At 42.9% G+C, this 19,832-nt stretch overlaps 1 protein-coding gene across 4 annotated transcripts in view; it reads right to left on the bottom strand.

Moving 5' to 3' along the window:
- The window catches only part of LOC143829274 (sodium channel protein type 1 subunit alpha), a 134,337-nt gene that overhangs the window by 53,001 nt on the left and 61,504 nt on the right, over nt 1-19,832 (bottom strand). For 2 of the 4 annotated variants that reach the window (XM_077319834.1, XM_077319836.1), the window contains exons 2-6: nt 16,937-17,255; nt 11,709-11,826; nt 7,335-7,425; nt 2,810-2,938; nt 1,155-1,246 (exon numbers count right to left, since the gene is read on the bottom strand). In XM_077319834.1, coding sequence (XP_077175949.1) covers nt 1,155-1,246; nt 2,810-2,938; nt 7,335-7,425; nt 11,709-11,826; nt 16,937-17,203 — 697 coding nt within the window. In that variant the 5' untranslated portion in view covers nt 17,204-17,255. Of the gene's footprint in view, nt 1-964; nt 1,057-1,154; nt 1,247-2,809; nt 2,939-7,334; nt 7,426-11,708; nt 11,827-16,936; nt 17,256-19,832 lie in introns of all 4 variants that reach the window. The other 2 variants (XM_077319835.1, XM_077319837.1) reach the window with 1 other exon arrangement.

Raw genomic sequence — 19,832 nt, 5'->3', positions numbered from 1 at the left:
CGTTTTTCAGTGGGGCTATCTCTTGTGGAGATGCATCTTGTGAAGATGGAGGTAACTGGAGGTTTATGTGCACTGACATTGCGGATGAAAATGCCTATGTTAAAAATAATAAAAACAACACTTGCTAAGGAATTTCTGAGCAAGGGAATCTTCCCCACACGCCAAGCCTTAAACGTGTCTTGTCGAAGAAAACGCTGTCGTAATCTCCAAAAGACTTAAAGTAAGTTTAAGGACTGAAGTGTTAATTCCTCTTTAAAAAAATTAAATTTCCCGATTCCTCTTAACTTGAAATTTTTCCTGCATCGCTTTTAGAACACCTTGATTGGCTGATCTTCCAATCGTGATAAGCATCGAAATAAGACATTAATTAAAAAAGAGTAAACGAGATATTGAAAGCTTAATGCTAAGAAACGTGGAGTGACATGAAGGAGAATAAGTTTCCCATGCAATGTCCCTTGCTGTTTTTTTCATCTGTACTGCGTGACATTCAATAGGAATTCAGGGATTTCATTCGGTCCACTGCAGCAGTGATTAAAATATTAGCTTCCATCGAAGCCATTGAGCAGAAATGCAGTTTTCAAATTTGGGAGGTAAGAAACACACATGGGAAAAAAATATATATATATCTTTGCAGTTATGAGATTGCATTTGTCACAGCTCATTCCCAAAAGCGTGACATCATAATGACGCAGCTCACACAGGCCGTGTTCTGCCCGTTCTCATGCAACGGTCTGTTAAACGCAAAGGCTGATCTCAAAAGGAAACAAGCGAATGGCAAAATCAAAGGCTCACGACGTCCGTCTCTATCGAAGCATGATTCCAGTTTTTCCTTCCTCGTTTTTTAATAAAACAAAAACTAAAAATGAACGAGCGAGCAACAAGGCTTATGGTGGTTAAAAAAAAAGAAAATGATTTCAATTTCCATGGAGTCTAAATCAGCCTCTGTGTTTAACCTAGCTCTCACCTGGGATGACTGATATTGTTTTCAATGCCCGGAGAACTCTGAATGTTCTCAACGCTGAGACATTGCCCAGGTCCACAAACTCTGTGATATATCTGTAATAGGGGAGTTCACACACAAACACAATGACAGGATAAAAAGGAACAGTTGGGAGGCACAAGGGACCTAACACCTTACACCGCTGACTTCTTACCTGGGATTACAGAAATAGTTTTCAAAGCTCTCAATACTCTGAAAGTTCGAAGAGCTGAAACATTGCCTAGGTTTACAAATTCTGTTATATACCTGTAGAATTAAATCACAGTTATTCAGAATTGAGGCAGAGTTTAAGCTGATTATTTGGGGGTCTTTCATCAAAACCGTTCGGAGTAATTTTTTTTTTTGGGGGGGGGAGAATCAAAACAGCAGTAATCCAGTGTTTACCTTCCACTGCAATTTACCTTGCATTAAGATCTTTCAAAGGTGATCAGTTAAACTTAAATGTCGCCAGGGGAACATATGAACCATACTGAGTTTACTGTCGAAGTCTAACTTTCTGATTTAGTAACTTACTAATATGAACAGAAATCAGCTCCTCTTCCGGTACGATTGGGGAAGTGCAGGACCTGAAACTAGCACCTTTGTCAGTAACTACCGTATCATGCAGTCCACTACTTTACTATAGCTGTAATATATATGAATTTACTACAATTGTAATATACACTTTATTACAACTGCAATATATATGAATTTACAAAGATACAAACAATGCCCTGTTATAATAAAGGCAGGCAACAATGAACAGCTGGATGAGAAACAGGAGGATATTTCTCAAGATGGACTTCCTGAGAGACAGCACTGATTAATTGTGCATAACTGTGACCAGCATAGTTACTAGTACTAGTAACTAGCACCAAAATTACTAGTACTAGCATAGTACTAGTATCAGCATAATTGCACAAAAGATTCTTATTCATTATTCTTTCCAGACCACTTTGGGGCAAGCCTGAATGCATGAAAAATAAGCTAATACATATAGATTACCTTATTGTGTATATGTAATAGCTATATATAAACAGTAGTTATATTACTTAGTTATAGTTCTGAAAGTAACAGTTGTATAACAGCTCTATTATAATTACTGATGATATAAAAGTCATAATACCGTTACTAATTCCTAACTAATTTCTATTCAGTGTATTTGTGTATGTACAAATATGAAAGAGAAAGAAGTTGGTTTTTATATGCCACTTTTCTCTACCAGAAGGAGTCTCAAAGCAGCTTACAATCGCCTTCCCTTTTCTCTCCCCTCAACAGACACCCTGTGAGGTGGGTGAGGCTGAGAGAGCCCTGATATTACTGCTTGGTCAGAACAGCTTTATCAGTGCTGTGGCGAGCCCAAGGTCACCCAGCTGGCTGCATGTAGGGGAGGAGCAGGGAATCCAAATCCAGCTCGCCAGATTAGAAGCTGCCGCTCTTAACCACTACACCAAGCTGGCAGTATACAGTTGCCACTCTCAGCCACTGCACCAGGCTGCCACGACACCAACACGGCAGCATTATTAATTTCTATACAGTATATCCACATATACTGCATAGAAATTAGGAATTAGTAACAGTACTATAACTATCACATACTCTTACTTTATGTTCAATCAAATAATTCTTTATGTTAAATAGTGATTCAAAATTTAAGAATGTTATTATTTTGACACATACCTATTAATGTTAATTTCTGAAGAATCTATATTCTACAAGCTATTACTGTATAAAAATACATGCTAATTTTATTCAAAACTGCTCATCTTTGGATGCCACTTATTTAAAAAGAACTGGGAAGAGGGAGAGAGAAAGGAATGGAAAACTTACGCAAATGTAATGACAGTGAAATCGAGCCAGTTCCAGGGATCCCGGAGAAAGGTAAAACCATCAATACAAAAGCCCCTTGCAATTATTTTTATAAGTGACTCAAATGTATATATTCCTGTGAAAGTGTACCTGGGAAAACAGCCAAATTATTAATTCCATTAAAATGAATAAAACTCAGAGTTTCAAAACATGAACACAATAGTATCAGCAGAAAAAAAGCACAAGTCCAGCAACACCTTAAAGACTAACAAAATTTCTGGCAGGGTATGAGCTTTTGTGAGTCATTGTTACATTTATGTATCTGAAGAAGTGAGCAGTGACTCCTTTGTTAGTTTCCATCTCGGGAGTTAAATTCCCATTTGAGGAATATCTAATCTGACAATTTGTCTGGGAGTACAATTTCCCAATTAAGAATAATAACTGCCTCTCCATGTTCATCTTGGCCAAACCTCCGCCAAAGAATTAATGGACACAAGTCTGACATCAAAGACCACAGGACTGAAAAACCTGTAGGGGAACACTTCAACCTCTTCCAGGACATTCAATAAAGTAGCTGTTTTATTGCAAAGGAACTTCAAGAATAGACCAGAAAGGGAGATTGCAGAAAGTTATTACAACACTCAAAACAATGGCATACGCTGGACTCAACAAGGACATAGGTTCTTTATCTCACTATGCATGCTATCATCATTCAACTCTTATATTCACATTCCTTGCAATCCTCTCTTCTTTTCAATTGATTTTATTTGGGTCAACGTCATTGTAATGTGAGGTTAGTAATATATAATGTAATTTTGAATTTAACTCTCTGGTTTTAAGACAAGATAGTTGCCAGCACTGCTTGTCACTTGCAGGGATGTTTTCACACTTGGGTGGGAATGGATGAGGCCAGCAACAACTGACAGCCATTAATTACTAGCATAGTTTTATTTCTCCAATGTTTTTGTGAACTATAACTGAACTCAAGGGGACTGATTGGCTGTTTTAGCAAAGAATTATCATATGGCATCATATGGCTGAATTTAGCTGTTGTGACACAGTTTACTAATTTACCATAATTAGCTTTTTGCCTTATATTTCCACTGTTATGATGGTAGTTCATTAGACTGAGGAAGAGTGGATGCATGAGAAAGCTCACACCTTCAACAAATCTTTGTTGGTCTTAAAGATGCCAATGAACTCAAATTTTGTTGTGCTACTTCAGACCAACACGGCTACCCACTTGGATTTAGATCCCTGACATCCACTATATTTATTTATTGAATGAGTAAGGACAATGTAAGGTAGCCATTCCTTGGCGAAATCCAACCTATTCAGATCCTAGAATGTTATGCTCTGTCATCCAGGCAATAAGTTTATTTAATAGATGCCTGGCATACAATTTCCCTACAACAGACAGCAGTCTGTTTGGTCTACAGTAACTGGTCCCCTTTTAAAAATATTGGAATTACAACTGCATTCAGCTAGGCATTCGGTATTTGTCCTGTATTGTCAATCAATGTTCAATGATAGTAAATAAAACTGCCAAAGGCTGAGCCCACCAGTCAGGCTATCATTTAAGTCAGTGGTCCCCAACCCCTGGTCCGCGGCCGTGAGAGCCTTGGCAGCGGGCCGCAGCTCCCTCTCTCCGCCCCCCCCCCACAGCGAGAAGCTTGCCAGGCCACAAGCAAATCGGCCACCAAAGCGGCCAATTAGCTTGCGGCCCAACAAGCTTCTTGCTGCGGGAGGGGGGTGGAGAGGGAAGAGCGCCGCCGGCACACCACTGGAGCAAACACGCATGTGTGGACCTGCCGTGCACGTGTGGGCCCCGGGTCACCCTCTCCCCCCACTTCTTTGCAGCAAGCTGCAACATAAAAAAGGTTGCGGACCGCTGATTTAAGTCATTCAGAAGGAATGGCATGAATTTTTTCCAGATTTTAACTGACCAATTAATGTTTTTATTTCTTTGGACTGGTAACCAATTTGGTGTCCTTAGCAGTGACTCATGATAGCTTATGCTCTGCCACAAATCTTGTTAGTCTTTAAGGTGCTACTAGACTCCTGGTCTTTTCTACTCTACCGACAGACTATCATGGCCACCCATCTTGATCTATCAACAATAACATCAAAAATGGGTTACATCCACTAGAGCAGTGGTTCTCATCCTTCCTAATGCCGCGACCCTTTAATGCAGTTCCTCATGTTGTGGTGACCCCAACCATAAAATTATGCAAGTGTTCCTTCACAGAAATTAAACCAAAACTGACCAATGGCGTGAAGATCCATTGTTCATGATTGTATATAAACTGGTTATAAATTGTATATAAACTGGCGCCCACCTGGTGGAACGAGCTCCCTGAGGAAATCAGAGCCCTGCCTGAACTCCCCCAGTTCCGCAGGGCCTGCAAAAGGGAGCTCCTCCACCAGGCATTTGCTTGAGGTCAACTGACTCGAAACATCTGCTGTTCCCCCCCTCAGACACCCTGCCATGACTGAACAATTTGATCTCCCCAGCGTTGTTGTTATTCTTGTTGTGTTGTAATTGTTACTGTTAGATTGTGATGTTCTACTGAAAATTATATAATGTTATAAATTGTTATATTGTTCCGTGTAAATTTATGTAGCGTTCCATGTAAACTGCCCAGAGCCGCAAAGAATGGGTGGCATAAAAATCCAAGTAAGTAAGTAAGTAAGTAAGTAAGTAAGTAAGTAAGTAAGTAAGTAAGTAAGTAAGTAAGTAAGTAAGTAAGTAAGTAAATTGGTGGGTGCCTTCAGGAGAAGCAGCAACAGTGGCGGTGACCCCACTGCCTTGTTGGATCTGAACACTGACCCCTATTGGTCATGGGAGTTCCTGCAGTGTATGTCATTTTCAGGGCTGCTGAGGTGCCGAGCAAAGTCCAATGGGAAAAACCAAGGCTGCTAAGAGCCATTGAAGGTCCCAAGCTACAGCTGGACTCCTGTGCACATCCTATTTAGCTCCCCCCGCCCCCCGCCAACATTTAGAAACATACAAATAAGATACTGGTCAAAACATATACACTACTATTGTCCTCCAGTGACTCGTTGCCTGGCTCTTAGGACCGACAGTGGATTGATTCATGCATTATTTATACGTTTTATGTAAACTGCCCTGGGAAGGGCGATGATTGATAGATAGATAGATAGATAGATAGATAGATAGATAGATAGATAGATAGATAGATAGATAGATAGATAGATAGATAGATAGATAGATAGATAGATAGATAGATAGATAGATAGATAGATAGATAGATAGATAGATAGATAGATAGATAGATAGATAGATAGATAGATAGATAGATAGATAGATAGATAGATAGATAGATAGATAGATAGATAGATAGATAGATAGATAGATAACTTGGGCCTTGGAATTCTGAATTGGGAGGAGCCCATGCTATTATTCCTTTCTTCTTGTGAGGCAGAGCTGCAGCATGAATGAACTTTATAGGCTACAGTCTTATGGCACACCAATGGCATATGTTGAGCTGCTTTAGTTCTCATACAGCCAGCATTGTTTGAAAAGATGGCTGAAGACCCATCCAGCATCCTGTGTTCCTGAAATTGGACTGCAATTCTCCCTCAGGTATTTGATCCTTTCCAAAAGCTTCCTAGGCTAGCAGCCATTTCTTGTGATGTGAAGCTCAATAAGGAATTAACACATAGGATGATGAAGTCATTAGTCTAGTGGTGCCAGAACAGCTAAACTAGGAGGCAAAAGTCCAGGGACCAAGCCCACCTGGCAGCATAATAATGGTTTTCATATTGTTTGGGGATTTTATGGAGTCCACTGTTTTATTGTTTTATTTTGTAAGCCACCACAAGACAACACAGTCAGGAGAAGCGGGATATAAAGCTAATCATAATAAATAAATAATAGTAATAATAATATTATTTATAATCCACCTTTCCCCAAGGGCTCAGGGCAGTAACAACAAGCATATTAAACAATAAAAAACAATATAATTAAAGGATAACATTAAAATCCTACATTAATTTATATACCAGTTTAAAACAAATTCATTCCAAAGACTCCTTTCTTCTGCCAAGAGGGCGATGTGGATGTAAATTTAATAATTTGGTGATAGGAAGTTGCAGCTGCCTGCTTTGCTCCCATTTTTGTCCTTCCACTTCCTTCCCACAGTACATTCTGGGATGTGTAGTTTCCAGGACAGCTAGTGTGAAAGTTGAAGCTCTCCCATAAAACCATTGACCAGAGTCTAAAATTTCCTATGTTGACCACTCCTTTTTATCAATCCCGTTCAAGTCACTGTGTAATTTTGCTATTAGGATTGTGACTCCCCTGCTTCCAAATGCAGACGGCTATGTGGCACAGCAGAACTGGTATTGGAAGGAAGACAAAAAACTTCACTGGGTGCGTGCAATCATGTGCTCATGCACAAAGGGCGCGCGGGATTGAGCCATATCCTCCACTGAATACATGACAAAGTTTGTATCAGCTCTAATGTAATTCATTCTATATAATGCAGTGAAACGTGCAATTTAAGAATAAATTCCAACTTACTCTACATTCTTTGTCCATTCTGGAGGGTTACTTAGGGTCATAAATACGCAGTTGGTCAAAATAGTGCACATAATGAGCATGCTGAATAATGTAGGTTAAATTGTTAAGGAACATAAGCAAGAAATCACTTAATTAATTGAGAAGCAAAATCTAAAATCAATGGGGCATTCTTTTCAGATGAAAATTTTTCTCCCCAAAATAAATACTGCCATGTATTCTTATATTTAGGTATTCCAGACCACAGCGAATACTAGTAAAAACGGATGAAATTTAGATACAAGAAATGGTGTGATAGAATTCTATTTCGAATCATTCAATATGATAATCTCATTTTGTTGCTCAGTAGAGGAGCTATGACTTTAATTTTTAAAAAAGCTATTTAAGGATCTCATGCAGACTCTCCAGTCACAACGAAATTTAACACAGGTCAAAATGTAAACGGCTGTGCACATGTAGACACATAAGAAGCAAAATCCCTTATTATTTGGGGCAGTGGTTCTCAACCTTCCTAATGCTGTGACCCTTTAATACAGTTCCTCATGTTGTGGTGACCCCCAACCATAAAATTATGCAAGTGTTCTTTCACAGAAATTAAACTGAAACTGACCAATGGCGTGAAGATCCATTGTTCATGATTGTATATAAATTGGTTTTTTCAGTTCTCAGTTCAATTCTGCCTCTTGTCCCACCATGCGCGGACGCCTACAGAAGGAGCGGCAACAGTGGCAGTGCCCCTCCCCCCGCCGGCCAAAATACTTGCCCTGCTGCGACCCCTGTGAAAGGGTCATTTGACTCCCAAAGGGGTCCCGACCCCCAGGTTGAGAACCACTGATTTAGAGACTCAAGAAACACAAGGGCTATTTGATGCAATAATCTATCTTCCATCCATTGTAACAGAGCTGACCAATGATACAGAAACATAAGCATATTCAGCACAACTACTGTTATGTAATGACTTCATATAACTTCATCTGAACGACTGTAATAAAGTTTGATTGACTGATTCTGTTATGTCACGGTTACATTTTAACAGTCCTGTATCATGCCTGGGACAGGCTTTGGAAATGCAAGCAAACAGTGGAAGCCTGGGATCATGGCCCAAAGACAGCTGTTCATGTATGAACCTCAAATTCTTACCCTTTCCATCTAAGTACCTTTATGGATACTGCAAGCTAGTAAAGTCTTGTCATATCTTGGAAGCTTAAGCAGGATTGCCCTGGTGAGGATACCAGGATTGCTAGGCAGAGGCAGGCAATGGCAAGTAGGGTTGTGTGTGGTGGCATCCAAATCGGCCATTCCAGGCTGACACAGCCAGTGGGGAGGGGAGGCTCCGGCGCCGGTTCACAACTTACCACACACATGCAGAGCTCCATGCCTGTGTGAGTGCACCGACTGACGCACTGGCACCTGCACCTCCCCTCCCCTGCCACGGCACGGCACTGGCTGTGTCAGCCTGTAATGGCCAATTTGGACGCCAACGCGCATAACCCTCATGGCAAGCCATCTTTAAACATTTCATACCCGAAAACCCTAGGGCAGGGGTGGCCAAACTGTGGCTGTCCAGATAGTTCATGGGTATCTGGAGAGCCACAGTTTGGACACCCCTGCCCTTGGTGTTCACCATAAATTGGCTGCGATCTGATGGCCAAAAAAGAGTAGACTGAGTAGACCAGCCATCCTGAACCTTTTTTTAACTGTTGAAACATTCTTCAGGCTTCGAGAAACTTCATGCAGAAGTGATGCGATCATGCAGAAAATGGCTGGGAAGCAGAGCAGTATACCTGCCCACCCAGGGTCCCTTCCCTTTCCACCCCCTCCAGGCCTATCACTGGCCATTTTGAGAGGGGGGTTGCCATGACCATATAGTCATATCAGCTGATAAATGTTTAACAAATTTAAAAAACATTTTAAAAGTTAATTAACTTCAAATCAGGTCCAGTGTACCTGAGAGACTGTCTATCTGCCTATACCCCCAAAAGAGCCCTATGCTCTGCCACCTCCAAGTGGCTGCAGATCCCTGGCCTCAAAGAAGCATGTTGAACCTCAACAAGGGCCAGAGCCTTCTCTGTCCTGGCCACCACCTGGTGGAAGAGATTAGGGCCCTGCCTGAACTTCCACAATTTCACAGGGTCTGCAAAAGGGAGCTCCTCCATCAGGTATTTTCTTGAGGCTGACAGACCCAACAACATCTACTGTTTCCCCCCTCAGACACCCCCTTCCATGACTGAACTTATCTGACCTACATGAGGGTTCTGTCAAAGTTACTATTCCTGTTGAAATATTATTCTGGTTGACATGTTACGTTATGGTTGTTATATTTGTTATAATGTTCTAAGTAATCACCCTATGACATTTTATGTAAACCGCCCAGAGCCTTATGGAAGGGTGGTATAAAAATCTAAATAAATAAATAAATGAATAAATTCACAAAACCTTTCCAGGGTCATCAAGGAACCCTGTTATAAATTAATAAGTATAATTTCTTTGTGAAATGTTGGCGTTGTTTAGCTGCTAGGGGTCAGCTTCATTTTAGATCACAATGCCTTGAAAGCAAAGCCTGGTTTCCTGCAGAGAGAGAGAGATATTAATTGACTTATTAGAGTCCCAACAAAACTGAATGACGGGATCCTGACTTGGGTTTATGCTTGGCTTATAGAAGGCAAGTCAGTTTCACAATGGGCAATTCAACACTAGTGGCACCACTCCAGGGTGCCACTGCTGCATTGCAGTGCAGCAGCATGCTCCGCTGCTTCCTGTGTCCCCACGGGGGACACATTTCAGTGGTGGATGCTGCCCACCCTGGATTTTTGCATCCCTACGGACACAAACCCAGAGGGAAGGTTCCGCCACACGAGGGTGCAGCGGGGGGGGGGGGTGTCTGTTGCAGGGATTGCACTAGAATGCAATCCAACCTTCCATGGGGGGGGGGCACAATGCCCAAACTGGGTCCACTGTGCCACAAAGCGCCGTGGAACCATGTAGGGTATTTTCCCCCTCTGGGCCTCCATAGGATGGGGATGAGGCCCTGTTGGCCCCCAGAGCACTTAAGGGAATGTGGAAAATATTTGCGCTCCCTTAAAGCGAGGCAACGATAGCCTAATGTGTGCCATGACCAGGAGGGGGCCGGCCCGACAGTGATTAACCCCGCTTCCATATGAGCACCCACCTGGCCTTTTCTGCTTGTGCGGAATCGGCCAATGAGAAGCTAAGCCTGGACAAAAGCACTCTGGAAAACAATGGCTGCTCCCCTTGTTCTTCTTGGGAGAGGGAAAAGAGCCCATCCTGGGACTACTAGCACCACCTGCTTCTGTATTGCTTCCCCTTTCAGCCTCCTTTTATTTTTTTAATCAGGGCTAGTAAAAAAAATGGATGCCCATCCTCTGCTGCTGTTAGATGCCCCTTCCAGCTATCCAGGTCTACTTAACATAGTAACCGAAACTAAAATCTTCCATACAATTAAAAAAAAGAAGAAGCTCAGTGCCTATCGACACTGTATATTCTGACTTCTAGTTTCAATGTTTATTTCTGAATTATGTGATCAGCAGGGCCATCCAAAGTAGAGATGTACTTTTCTAAGGCCGCTGATTTCAGTGGCCTTAGAAGGGTTTAATTTTCCTTGGGATCACACTGTGGCTGAGACAGGTCTCATGTGCTTGAAGTAAGTTGTATGCCCAAATGTTTCAGTGGATCGAGAGCGTAAGAGTAGAAGCACAGAGTACCATACTTTAAAAGTACCCGTGGTCCCATTGAGGCCCACCTCACAGCTCAGCAAGCCCCCCCCCCAAAAAAAGTAGACACTAGCTTCACATGACCATATAAAGAAAGAAGAATGAAGTCCAGAATCTAATATTATCTCATTTCTCCACTTGAGTGTACAACTTGCAAAAGAAGGTTATACAAATCTTCACACTAGAATAGTAAATTAGTAATTCTCAGTATTACATTTCCTGCCCAAATGCAGGTTAACTTATCTGTGCAAGAATATGAACCCACAGCTGACATTTTCACTGAAGATTTTGTTATAAGGGAATTCACATGCACAACAGAGTAGTTGCATGCATGCATCCCCCCCCCCCGATTTGTTTCCCAGCCACAGAAATTCAAGGAAGGATCTGAGTGCTCATTAATCTATTCCCTGGAATGGACGTATAATGATGATCCTTTTCGAAACGGCAACAGGAGACTGGGTCTAGAAAATTTAGAAGTCATATGCGTTGGTGATTAAATGGTTTCAAATTTTTCTCACTGGCTTAGGGACATAAAGGAGTTGAGCCAAAAATTATTTGTTAGCAACAACCCACAACCCACAAAAAAACCCCCACAACAATCCAACACATACCCTGTTTCCCAAAACAGCCGCTTGAAAAGGATATGAATGTACCAAAATCTTAATAGCTATTTTTCGGAGAGGGTTGAAAGGAGTTAAAAGGTATACGGCGGGAGTGGCACTGAATCGAAAAATTGCCTTCCCTCTATTCAATACTATAAAAGTCTGTAAGAAAAAGAAAACACATTGTGAAAGCAATTTCCATCTATACACGTCTTTTTTTTTAAGTAGTCTTCTTTTTAAAAGACAAAAACAGTCAAATTCAAATTAAAAAAACTTTAATGGCATATAAAAATCATGAGAACAAGGGTAGTTCATAATATAATTAATTGATAAAAATTACATAGACTAGATAAACAAAAGAGAATAAAATAAGCAGTAGCCAACAGTAGATTCCTCCAGAATGCCCAGCAATCAGTAATTTCCACCAATTGGAGGTGCCCCTAGTCTAGACCTGATTCTTGCCTAGCCGACTGTCCTTTTGTATCACGGTAGCCAAGAACAGTCACCAAATCCATTAGTACAACCATTCTTTCGAAAAGACTGCAAAGGAAGTCATAGTTTGATAACTTACCTGAATATTTGCCAAGCAAGGGAGAAAGATCCATCTGCTTCGGTGGGTTTCTCACATGTCAGAGAATCCCGAGAACGCATTCTCAAGTCCAATGGATGCCAGCGATATTTAGGCTCAACACAAAGGAGCCATTTAGTACGACACCCATGTATTAACCAACCCACCAAGTTTCCTGGCTCCCAGATCGTTCCATGCTATACATACCCAGTGCTCTGTCTTGGGTGACATCTGGCACAATCAACGATATTTGTGAGCTCTCAAGGCATTGCAGACATGAGTAAAAGTATCAGGAGAAATAAGCTGTCCCCAGCCCGTTCAGTTGTATATCCTCATGTATACAGAATCAATTCTCTCTATAGTTCCACCTTGTTGTTTAGTGACCAGCCGAGGTCAAAAAGCTGAGGTTTCATCTCATGTTTCATCTCATGACTGCTACTACTTTTAAAAAAAGAATATCACCTTTCGGCAAACCCACAGGTTGCTTCAAATAATAACCATGCTACCTGCTTTGCTAAATGTCTTGTTTCTGTATCAGGAGAAGCGGGCACATGTGATGTCGGAAAGGTGATACAAGGATGGAGCAGAGCCAAAACGATGCAGGAGGATAAAAATCCAGTCAGAACAGGAAGAAACAGTAGCCCTGTTAGTTCAAGAGGCTTATATATTGGCGAATAAGCAGACATGTCTGCTTTTCTGCTTGTTTCCATCTTTATTGATTGATTTATATACCACCCCTCTCCACAATCAGACTCAAGATGGTTTATACTTCTGTTCCACTTCTGGTAAAGGGTTGGAGTGTGTCTCATGGCTTAAGTGCCACTCAGCACTTAACACCCACTCTGGGTGTCTGTCCTGCCCCTGAGTGCCTCTTCCTCTAATTGGCTTGCCTGTCTGTCCAGCGGCCAGCCAATCTCCTTCCGTCCCCTACACATGACCACCCCCTCCTCCTTCCACTTCCCTCTGAGGCTTGGAGGCTGCAGATCCCTGCCGTGTGAGAGCTGCCCCTGCCGGTGAGCTCCCTTCTTGGGGACCCCCAGCCTGCAGCCTTTCCAGGTTCTGCGGGGAGGGAGAGGCCATCTGCAGAGTTCTTCCATCCCACCCCTCCAATCTAGCGCCGTTGTATTCCTGAATGCAAGGGGTTGTCCCTAGTCAATAAATAAAAACATTCATAAACAGATTAAAAACATCCTTTAAAAAACTTTGAAACAATTCCCTCCACCCCACCCACCAACCATCTTCAGTCTGGCCAGGTGCATATGCCCATCCCAAAAGCAGGAGGGGGGGGGCTGAGAGGAGAGGACGGAAACCCTTATGATATTAGGCCACAATGGCCTCACCTGGCAGAAGAGTGCCATCTTACAGTGAACAAAAATGAGCCTCTCAGGTCAGCAACCAAACCAATGAAACATATGTTCTTTGTACGGAAGTCAACCCTTGCCAGGAAATGATTTGCAGTGATCAACAATATCAGGTAACTTGAAAGCAGAAATCAAACATGATAGAAGAGATATCCATTACATAATCAGCTCCATAGAACAGTTCAGTTTGCCAGGTGCATCCTAGATTTACACAGGTTTTAAGAAAATGCTCAGCAGAGCAGAGTAATTCTTGGCAAAACCTTGCCTAACTCTGCTGTTCTGGGAAGTTAAAACAGTGATTTATTTTGTCAGATTTTATCCTCATTTTCATCCAAATGTGTTCATGGGAATGTCTAAAAAACTCTAATAAGAAACTCGTTAGAATTCAGGGCATTTGTTCCTTATCCAGACCAACTGGCACGGTTTGATCAAGCAGATATGGGCTGAGACATGGCTGTAGCAAAGGTAATGGAAGATCTCTTTGCTCTAAGTACCAAGGACCAGGTATTATGAAACCACTCAGCCGGCAGCAGAGACTTTGGCTTTCAAAAGAAGCCTTGTTCCAGCTGGGTCAAGTGTTGGTACAGCAGATACAGGTTCGTTGTGAATCATTTCTGTGGCGAATTTTTATCACAAGCATGGGAAAATGGCTATAGCTCAATGGTACAGCATCTGCTTAGAGGTCCGAGGTTCAATCGCCAGCATCTCCAGACAAAAGGGCCAAGCAGCAGGGGATGTGAAAGACCTCTGTCTGAGACCATGGAAGGCTGTTGCCAGTATGACTTTGGTGGACCAATGTTCTGATTTGATACAAGGCAATTCCAGGACAGCATAATTAAAGATAGGGAAACATAGCATACATCACACAACTTGGCTCCTGCCTAGAATTCCCACGTGGGCCAGGGAGGGGTGCTTTTCACCATTTCGCCACTCTCATACGCAGTTTAAGTTACCCCCCTAAAGCAGTGGTTCTCAACCTTCCTAACGTCGCAACCCTTTTATACAGTTCCTCATATTGTGGTGACCTCCAACCGTAAAATTATGCACATGTTCTTTCACAGAAATTAAACCGAAACTGACCAATGGCGTGAAGATCCAGGGGCTTTTCGCACCGGGATCTTTGTTGCAAATTGGTCACTGAACGAAAAATCGCCATTTAAAATAGTGGAATTCGTCGTTATGCATACCTGCCTTTGTAGTGGAATCCAGTTGCGTTTTGTAGCGTTTCCCGCAGCTTCCGGTCTCGGCAGAAAAGGAAGCACTATTTCCAAGCTCGTCCCGCCCCTGGCCGTCAAGCAGCCAATGGGCAGCCGTTAGCATGCTCCCAAATAGCCCCTTTCCCTTTAAGAAAGGTTTTTTTTTAAAAAAAAAAACAGACCCATTGTAACGAATCTGTGTAGATTCGTTGCAACGGAGAGACCCATCCAGCTGCCTAATGTGAGCTGTCGTTTGATCGTATGATCGTTGCCACGCTGCCTCGAGTGATAAAAAAAAATCCCCCCCCCTCTCACGGGCCCGATTTTCGGCTGAATTTATGTGTAAAAAATAAAGGGACTTTATTTCAGCAAACGGGCTTTTATGTGGTTTGTGCTTAGTGACTAAAGGTGAAGGACTGAAGCCAGGGAAGCCTCTAAACAGAAAGAGGCTCGCTGGTGCGTTTATCCCCGCTCGCTCGGAGAAAAAAAAATGGCGATCGCTTCGCCGGAAGTTTGGAGGACAGGCTCAGGAGGAGGGACTTTGAAGAAACCGCAACAATGTTAACGCACAGGTCTTTATCGCTAGTGTTGCAGATTGTTTGCAAGAGTGTAGCGCTTTCCGGAGGGTGAATCCACTTTTTGGGATTCCCCTGAAAGCGCTACAACGAAGCGCTTTTTGCTGATCGGTTTCAGGAGTGTTGCAGATTGTCTACGACGTCGTGCGTTATGGCAAATCAATAGCGTTTCCAATTGGCAACCATTGTGCGATTTTGAAGCCGTGCAAAAAGCCCCCCATTGTTCATGATTGTATATAAGTTGGTTGACCCTGCTGCAACCCCTGTGAAAGGGTCATTCACCCCCTAAAGAGTCCCGACCCCCAGGTTGAGAACCACTGCCCTAAAAAGTGCTCTTACGGAATGAGGGATCTCTAGAAATAACTTGGGGATGAATCATAGGTCCCCTGGGGGAAGCAGAATCAGTCGAAATCACACCATGGTCTTGTGCTCATAGAAATTCTAGGCAGGATTCGAATATGTTTTCTCCTGATGTGGAAATACAGACAAAAGGGACGGTTTGTAGTGTCTACACAAAAAGAGAAAAAAACCTATTCCAAGGCTACTAACAATATTAACAAAACTAATACAGGATAAAGAAAAGTAAAAAGTCTCTTCTTATTATGTAGGTTTATTGTAGCATCCAACCAGAACGGGTTCCAGATATCTCCCGTTTTCAAAGGGAATTTTCCTCAGTGGTTGTTCCTCTCACTTGTGCGAAAATTCGTACTTCAATATCTCTATTCAATCTCAAAATATATGAAGGGTTGCTCCAGGAACTGCTGGAAACTCTATTAGAAACTATTATAAACTCTACTAGACTTTCAGGTGATTCCTACAGCTATCCTCCATTATTTCTGGGTTTCCCCCAAAAGTGACTAGTGCTGCAGCCAACATAGTGCCCACCCCAAACCCCGCTCCTTGTCTGTCTCCAAGCCTGGAACATGGAAGGCCAAGGTCTCTCACAACTTGAGCTGGAAGACCCCAAGCCAGAAATTGTGATCATGTTTTGAAAGAAGCTAATGATGCTTCCAGTTATTAGAAACAACATTTCTAACCTTTAGCCAGCGAATGAATAAGCACCTTTACAAATCGTTTGATGTGAAATAGGTTATACATGCTGGATTTAGACATATTTAATACTTCCAGTTTTAGATAGTCTGTTCCTGGGATTTTCTGGATAACTGTCTGGGACCGTTTATGCACTGGGATCTTCACTGCCCCAGCTCCCATGCAGGAGTACAAATAGGGGGCAGATGAGGTGCACCGGGCCAAATGCTCCCCCATGTGGGTGCAGCACAGCATGAAACCTCCAGTGCATAATCGGTCTGAGAGATGAAAAAATGGACTAAAATTCGAAGGGAAGATTTGTCAATTATTTGTTAGAACAACATTAAAAAAATCCCCACATCTGACTGGGAAATATTGTTTCAAAGCTGGTTGACCAGAAATCACCAAGAACTCAAATGGGGGCACCTATCAATTGCAGGTTGTATACCTGCCTGCAGAAAACAAACCTGTACAGGGGGAAAGGAAAGCAGGATTCATAACCAAAAAAGGAAGAATGGAAATTGTTCACTGGAACTCACTCACTTTTTTGTTAATGTAAAAGGGATCCAGGTCCTCCAAGGGTTCAGCCACCATTCCTGGAGGTATGTCTCCATAAATGAAGGGCAACGATTTGCCCGCCTCCAAGTCACTGCTCGGTTTGGGGCCATTTTCGTCGTCGGTGTCTTTGCGGTCTTGTTTGGACTGCTTAGCCTTTTCTGCAGCAATGCGTTGTTCAATAGCTGCAAGAGACTCTCTGGTGAAGTAGTGAAAGCTGTCAGGTCCTGGTGGTACAAGCACTGGCTGCTCCATCTTTTTATCCTGCACATTTTAATTACCATTTATTCTCCTGCATAAGGAAGTACTGAAGGAAAAGGAAAAGGAAAAAAGTCAGAGCAGATGCAACAGAGAAACAAAGACCCCTCTGCTTGGTTTCTAATTGATTAACGGAACGACTGATCTATCATCACATTCACATCGTAAGCTGAAGGCTTTAAAGAGGCAATTTCATTAGTAAAGAACCACAGTCTGCCGGGGTTGTTAGCTTTCTTTCAGACAGGCTTCCGGGATCTTTAGCAGCTAAGCAACCAGTCGCTTAGGAAGCTTCCGTGGCAGTATAGTGATTCAAACCTGGGCTTCACAGATCCTATTCCAACACTTAAACCACCATACTAGCTTCCATTGCAACTAGCACGTGGGGAGGTAAAATATTTCTGGAGGTAAAATATTTGTTATTAAATTATCTCCATTCTACAACTCTCTATATATACAGCTGATTTTTCAAAATATACACAACTCTTTTATGTACAAATCTTTCAAGTAACCCACGCCAGCTTACAAATTACACAATTTTACATTAGCAACTTCGAAAATTATGAATTACAACAGTGGTCCCCAACCTTTTTATCACCAGGGACCAGTCAATGCTTGACAATTTTACTGAGGCCCGGGGGGGGGGTAGTCTTTTGCTGGGGGACATTGCTGCCACCTGAGCCCCTGCTCCACTTCCTTTCCCACCGGTGCCCCTGACTTCCCGTCACCCACTGGGGGGCACTGCCAGCAGCAGCTGCGCAGTGCCATGCAAAGGGGGAGCCCCAGCCATGGCGGCTGCCAGAGAGCACCAAAGGTGAGCCGCGGCAGAGTGGCAGGGCAGCCCCCAAGGCAGCAGCCGGGGAGGAGGACGTGGAGGAGCTGTGGCCCGGTACTGACTAATCTACGGACCGGTACCGGTCTCCAGACCAGGGGTTGGGGACCACTGATAATTACAAGATTCAAAGTTACACCAGCCACAAAACAAACCCTCCAACAGTTATTTTTTTTTCCAGCAGTAAATTATAGATACTGTCCCCCACCTCCTTATGTGATTGGCATTTCGCAACCCAGCCACTATCTGTGCCCAACTTGCACCGGTTTTTGTTCTTTGTCATATGCAGAGATGCTTTTTAACCAGTGTATTATGTTCTCCACTGTCCTGTCTACCATCCCTGTTTTCATGCCTTTCATTTGTTGAAATCTAAGAAGCGTAAGGTGTAACACGAGGGGAAGGCTGGAGATGCACAGCACCCAGATATTCCAATTCCTTTGATTTCTGGCCATGGAACTCTCGTGGTCATCCTGAAGATGGTGGCCAATTTTGAGATTTCTAGTTCTATTTTCTGATGAATTATGCCTGCCCCGAAGGACAGACAGGTGGAACGCAATTCCTTTTCTTATTATATATATAAGAAAGATAAGATGCATGATAACAGTTAGTCAAGTGATTTATTTTGTTTGGATCAGAGTCATGGGGGGGGGGCAGCTGGAATCTGTGCCCAGCGACCCATGGGGGGCTCTTAGCAGTTCTGTTTCTAACAGTTGCATATAGCAGATTGTGGACTGAAATCTGAGCAAAACACTGATCTGTTCTAACTGTTTAATCACTCTTCAAGCTGGAAGCAAGCAGAAGAGTTATCAGAGAGCAGCCCGAGCCCGTCTTTTACTGAAAAGCAATAATTTATTAATTATGGAAAACCAAGTTGTCCTGCTACAGAATCCTAAGGGAGCACGTTTGTTAATTACAAAAGGGGCTAATTCAGCACTCACACATGATCTCAACTGGATTAATCCTAGGATGATGTTTTCAGAATCAGGTCATAGCAAAACAAATATGACGTTCTTCTCTACGAAATGTAAGCACCAGAAACAACACAGTTTCCCCCATACTGCTGCCATGCTCTTTGAACCTTCATTCTGTCGGCCTGTGACCTGGATTGCACCAAATGTTTCAATCAGTCTTGCCCAATTCTCCTTCTTATTATGACTCATATAGTTTTTGTCCATGCAGGTCCTACAATACCCTTTTTAGCATTTCTGTTGGTGTACCCAGCACAGTGTAGTGAAGGGCGTCAGCTTCTAATCTGGTGAGCCAGGTTTGATTCCCCGCTCCTCCACAGGCAGCCGGCTGGGTGACCTTGGGCTTGTCACACCCCTGGTAGAGCTGTTCTGACTGAGCAGTCCTGTCAGGGCTCTCTCAGCCCCACCTACCTCACAGGGTGTCTGTTGTGGGGAGAGGAAGGGAGGGCGATTTTAAGCCGCTTTGAGACTCCTTCGGGCTGAGAAAAGTGGGGTATAAAAACCAACTCTTCTTCTTCTTCAAAGGGACCTCTTCCCCAAACCTTTCCCCCAGAAGACTGGATTCAACACCCCTTTAATCTTGATCTTGAGTCCTGTGTATATTATCTGATTCCCTCCACACTTTTACTTGGGATGGAGGGTTCTCTATGTCAGTTCTCACTGCCCTTTTATCCTCCTTCCTATTGTATGTGGAGCCAGATAAAAGGGTCAACAATACCATTGCCCCTGGCCAAAGTGAAATGGGAGGAAAATTCCTCCTCCCCTGTCCCCTGAGGCAGTGCTGAGCAAACAAGCACTTTTAAAGTTGAATTCCCCCAGCATATGTCTA

This window comes from Paroedura picta, chromosome 2 (assembly GCF_049243985.1).
Source record: "Paroedura picta isolate Pp20150507F chromosome 2, Ppicta_v3.0, whole genome shotgun sequence".
In the NCBI taxonomy this organism is placed as follows: domain Eukaryota; kingdom Metazoa; phylum Chordata; class Lepidosauria; order Squamata; family Gekkonidae; genus Paroedura; species Paroedura picta.
Note: the sequence above shows the minus strand (reverse complement) of the source record. Positions and strands in the feature narration are given on the sequence as shown.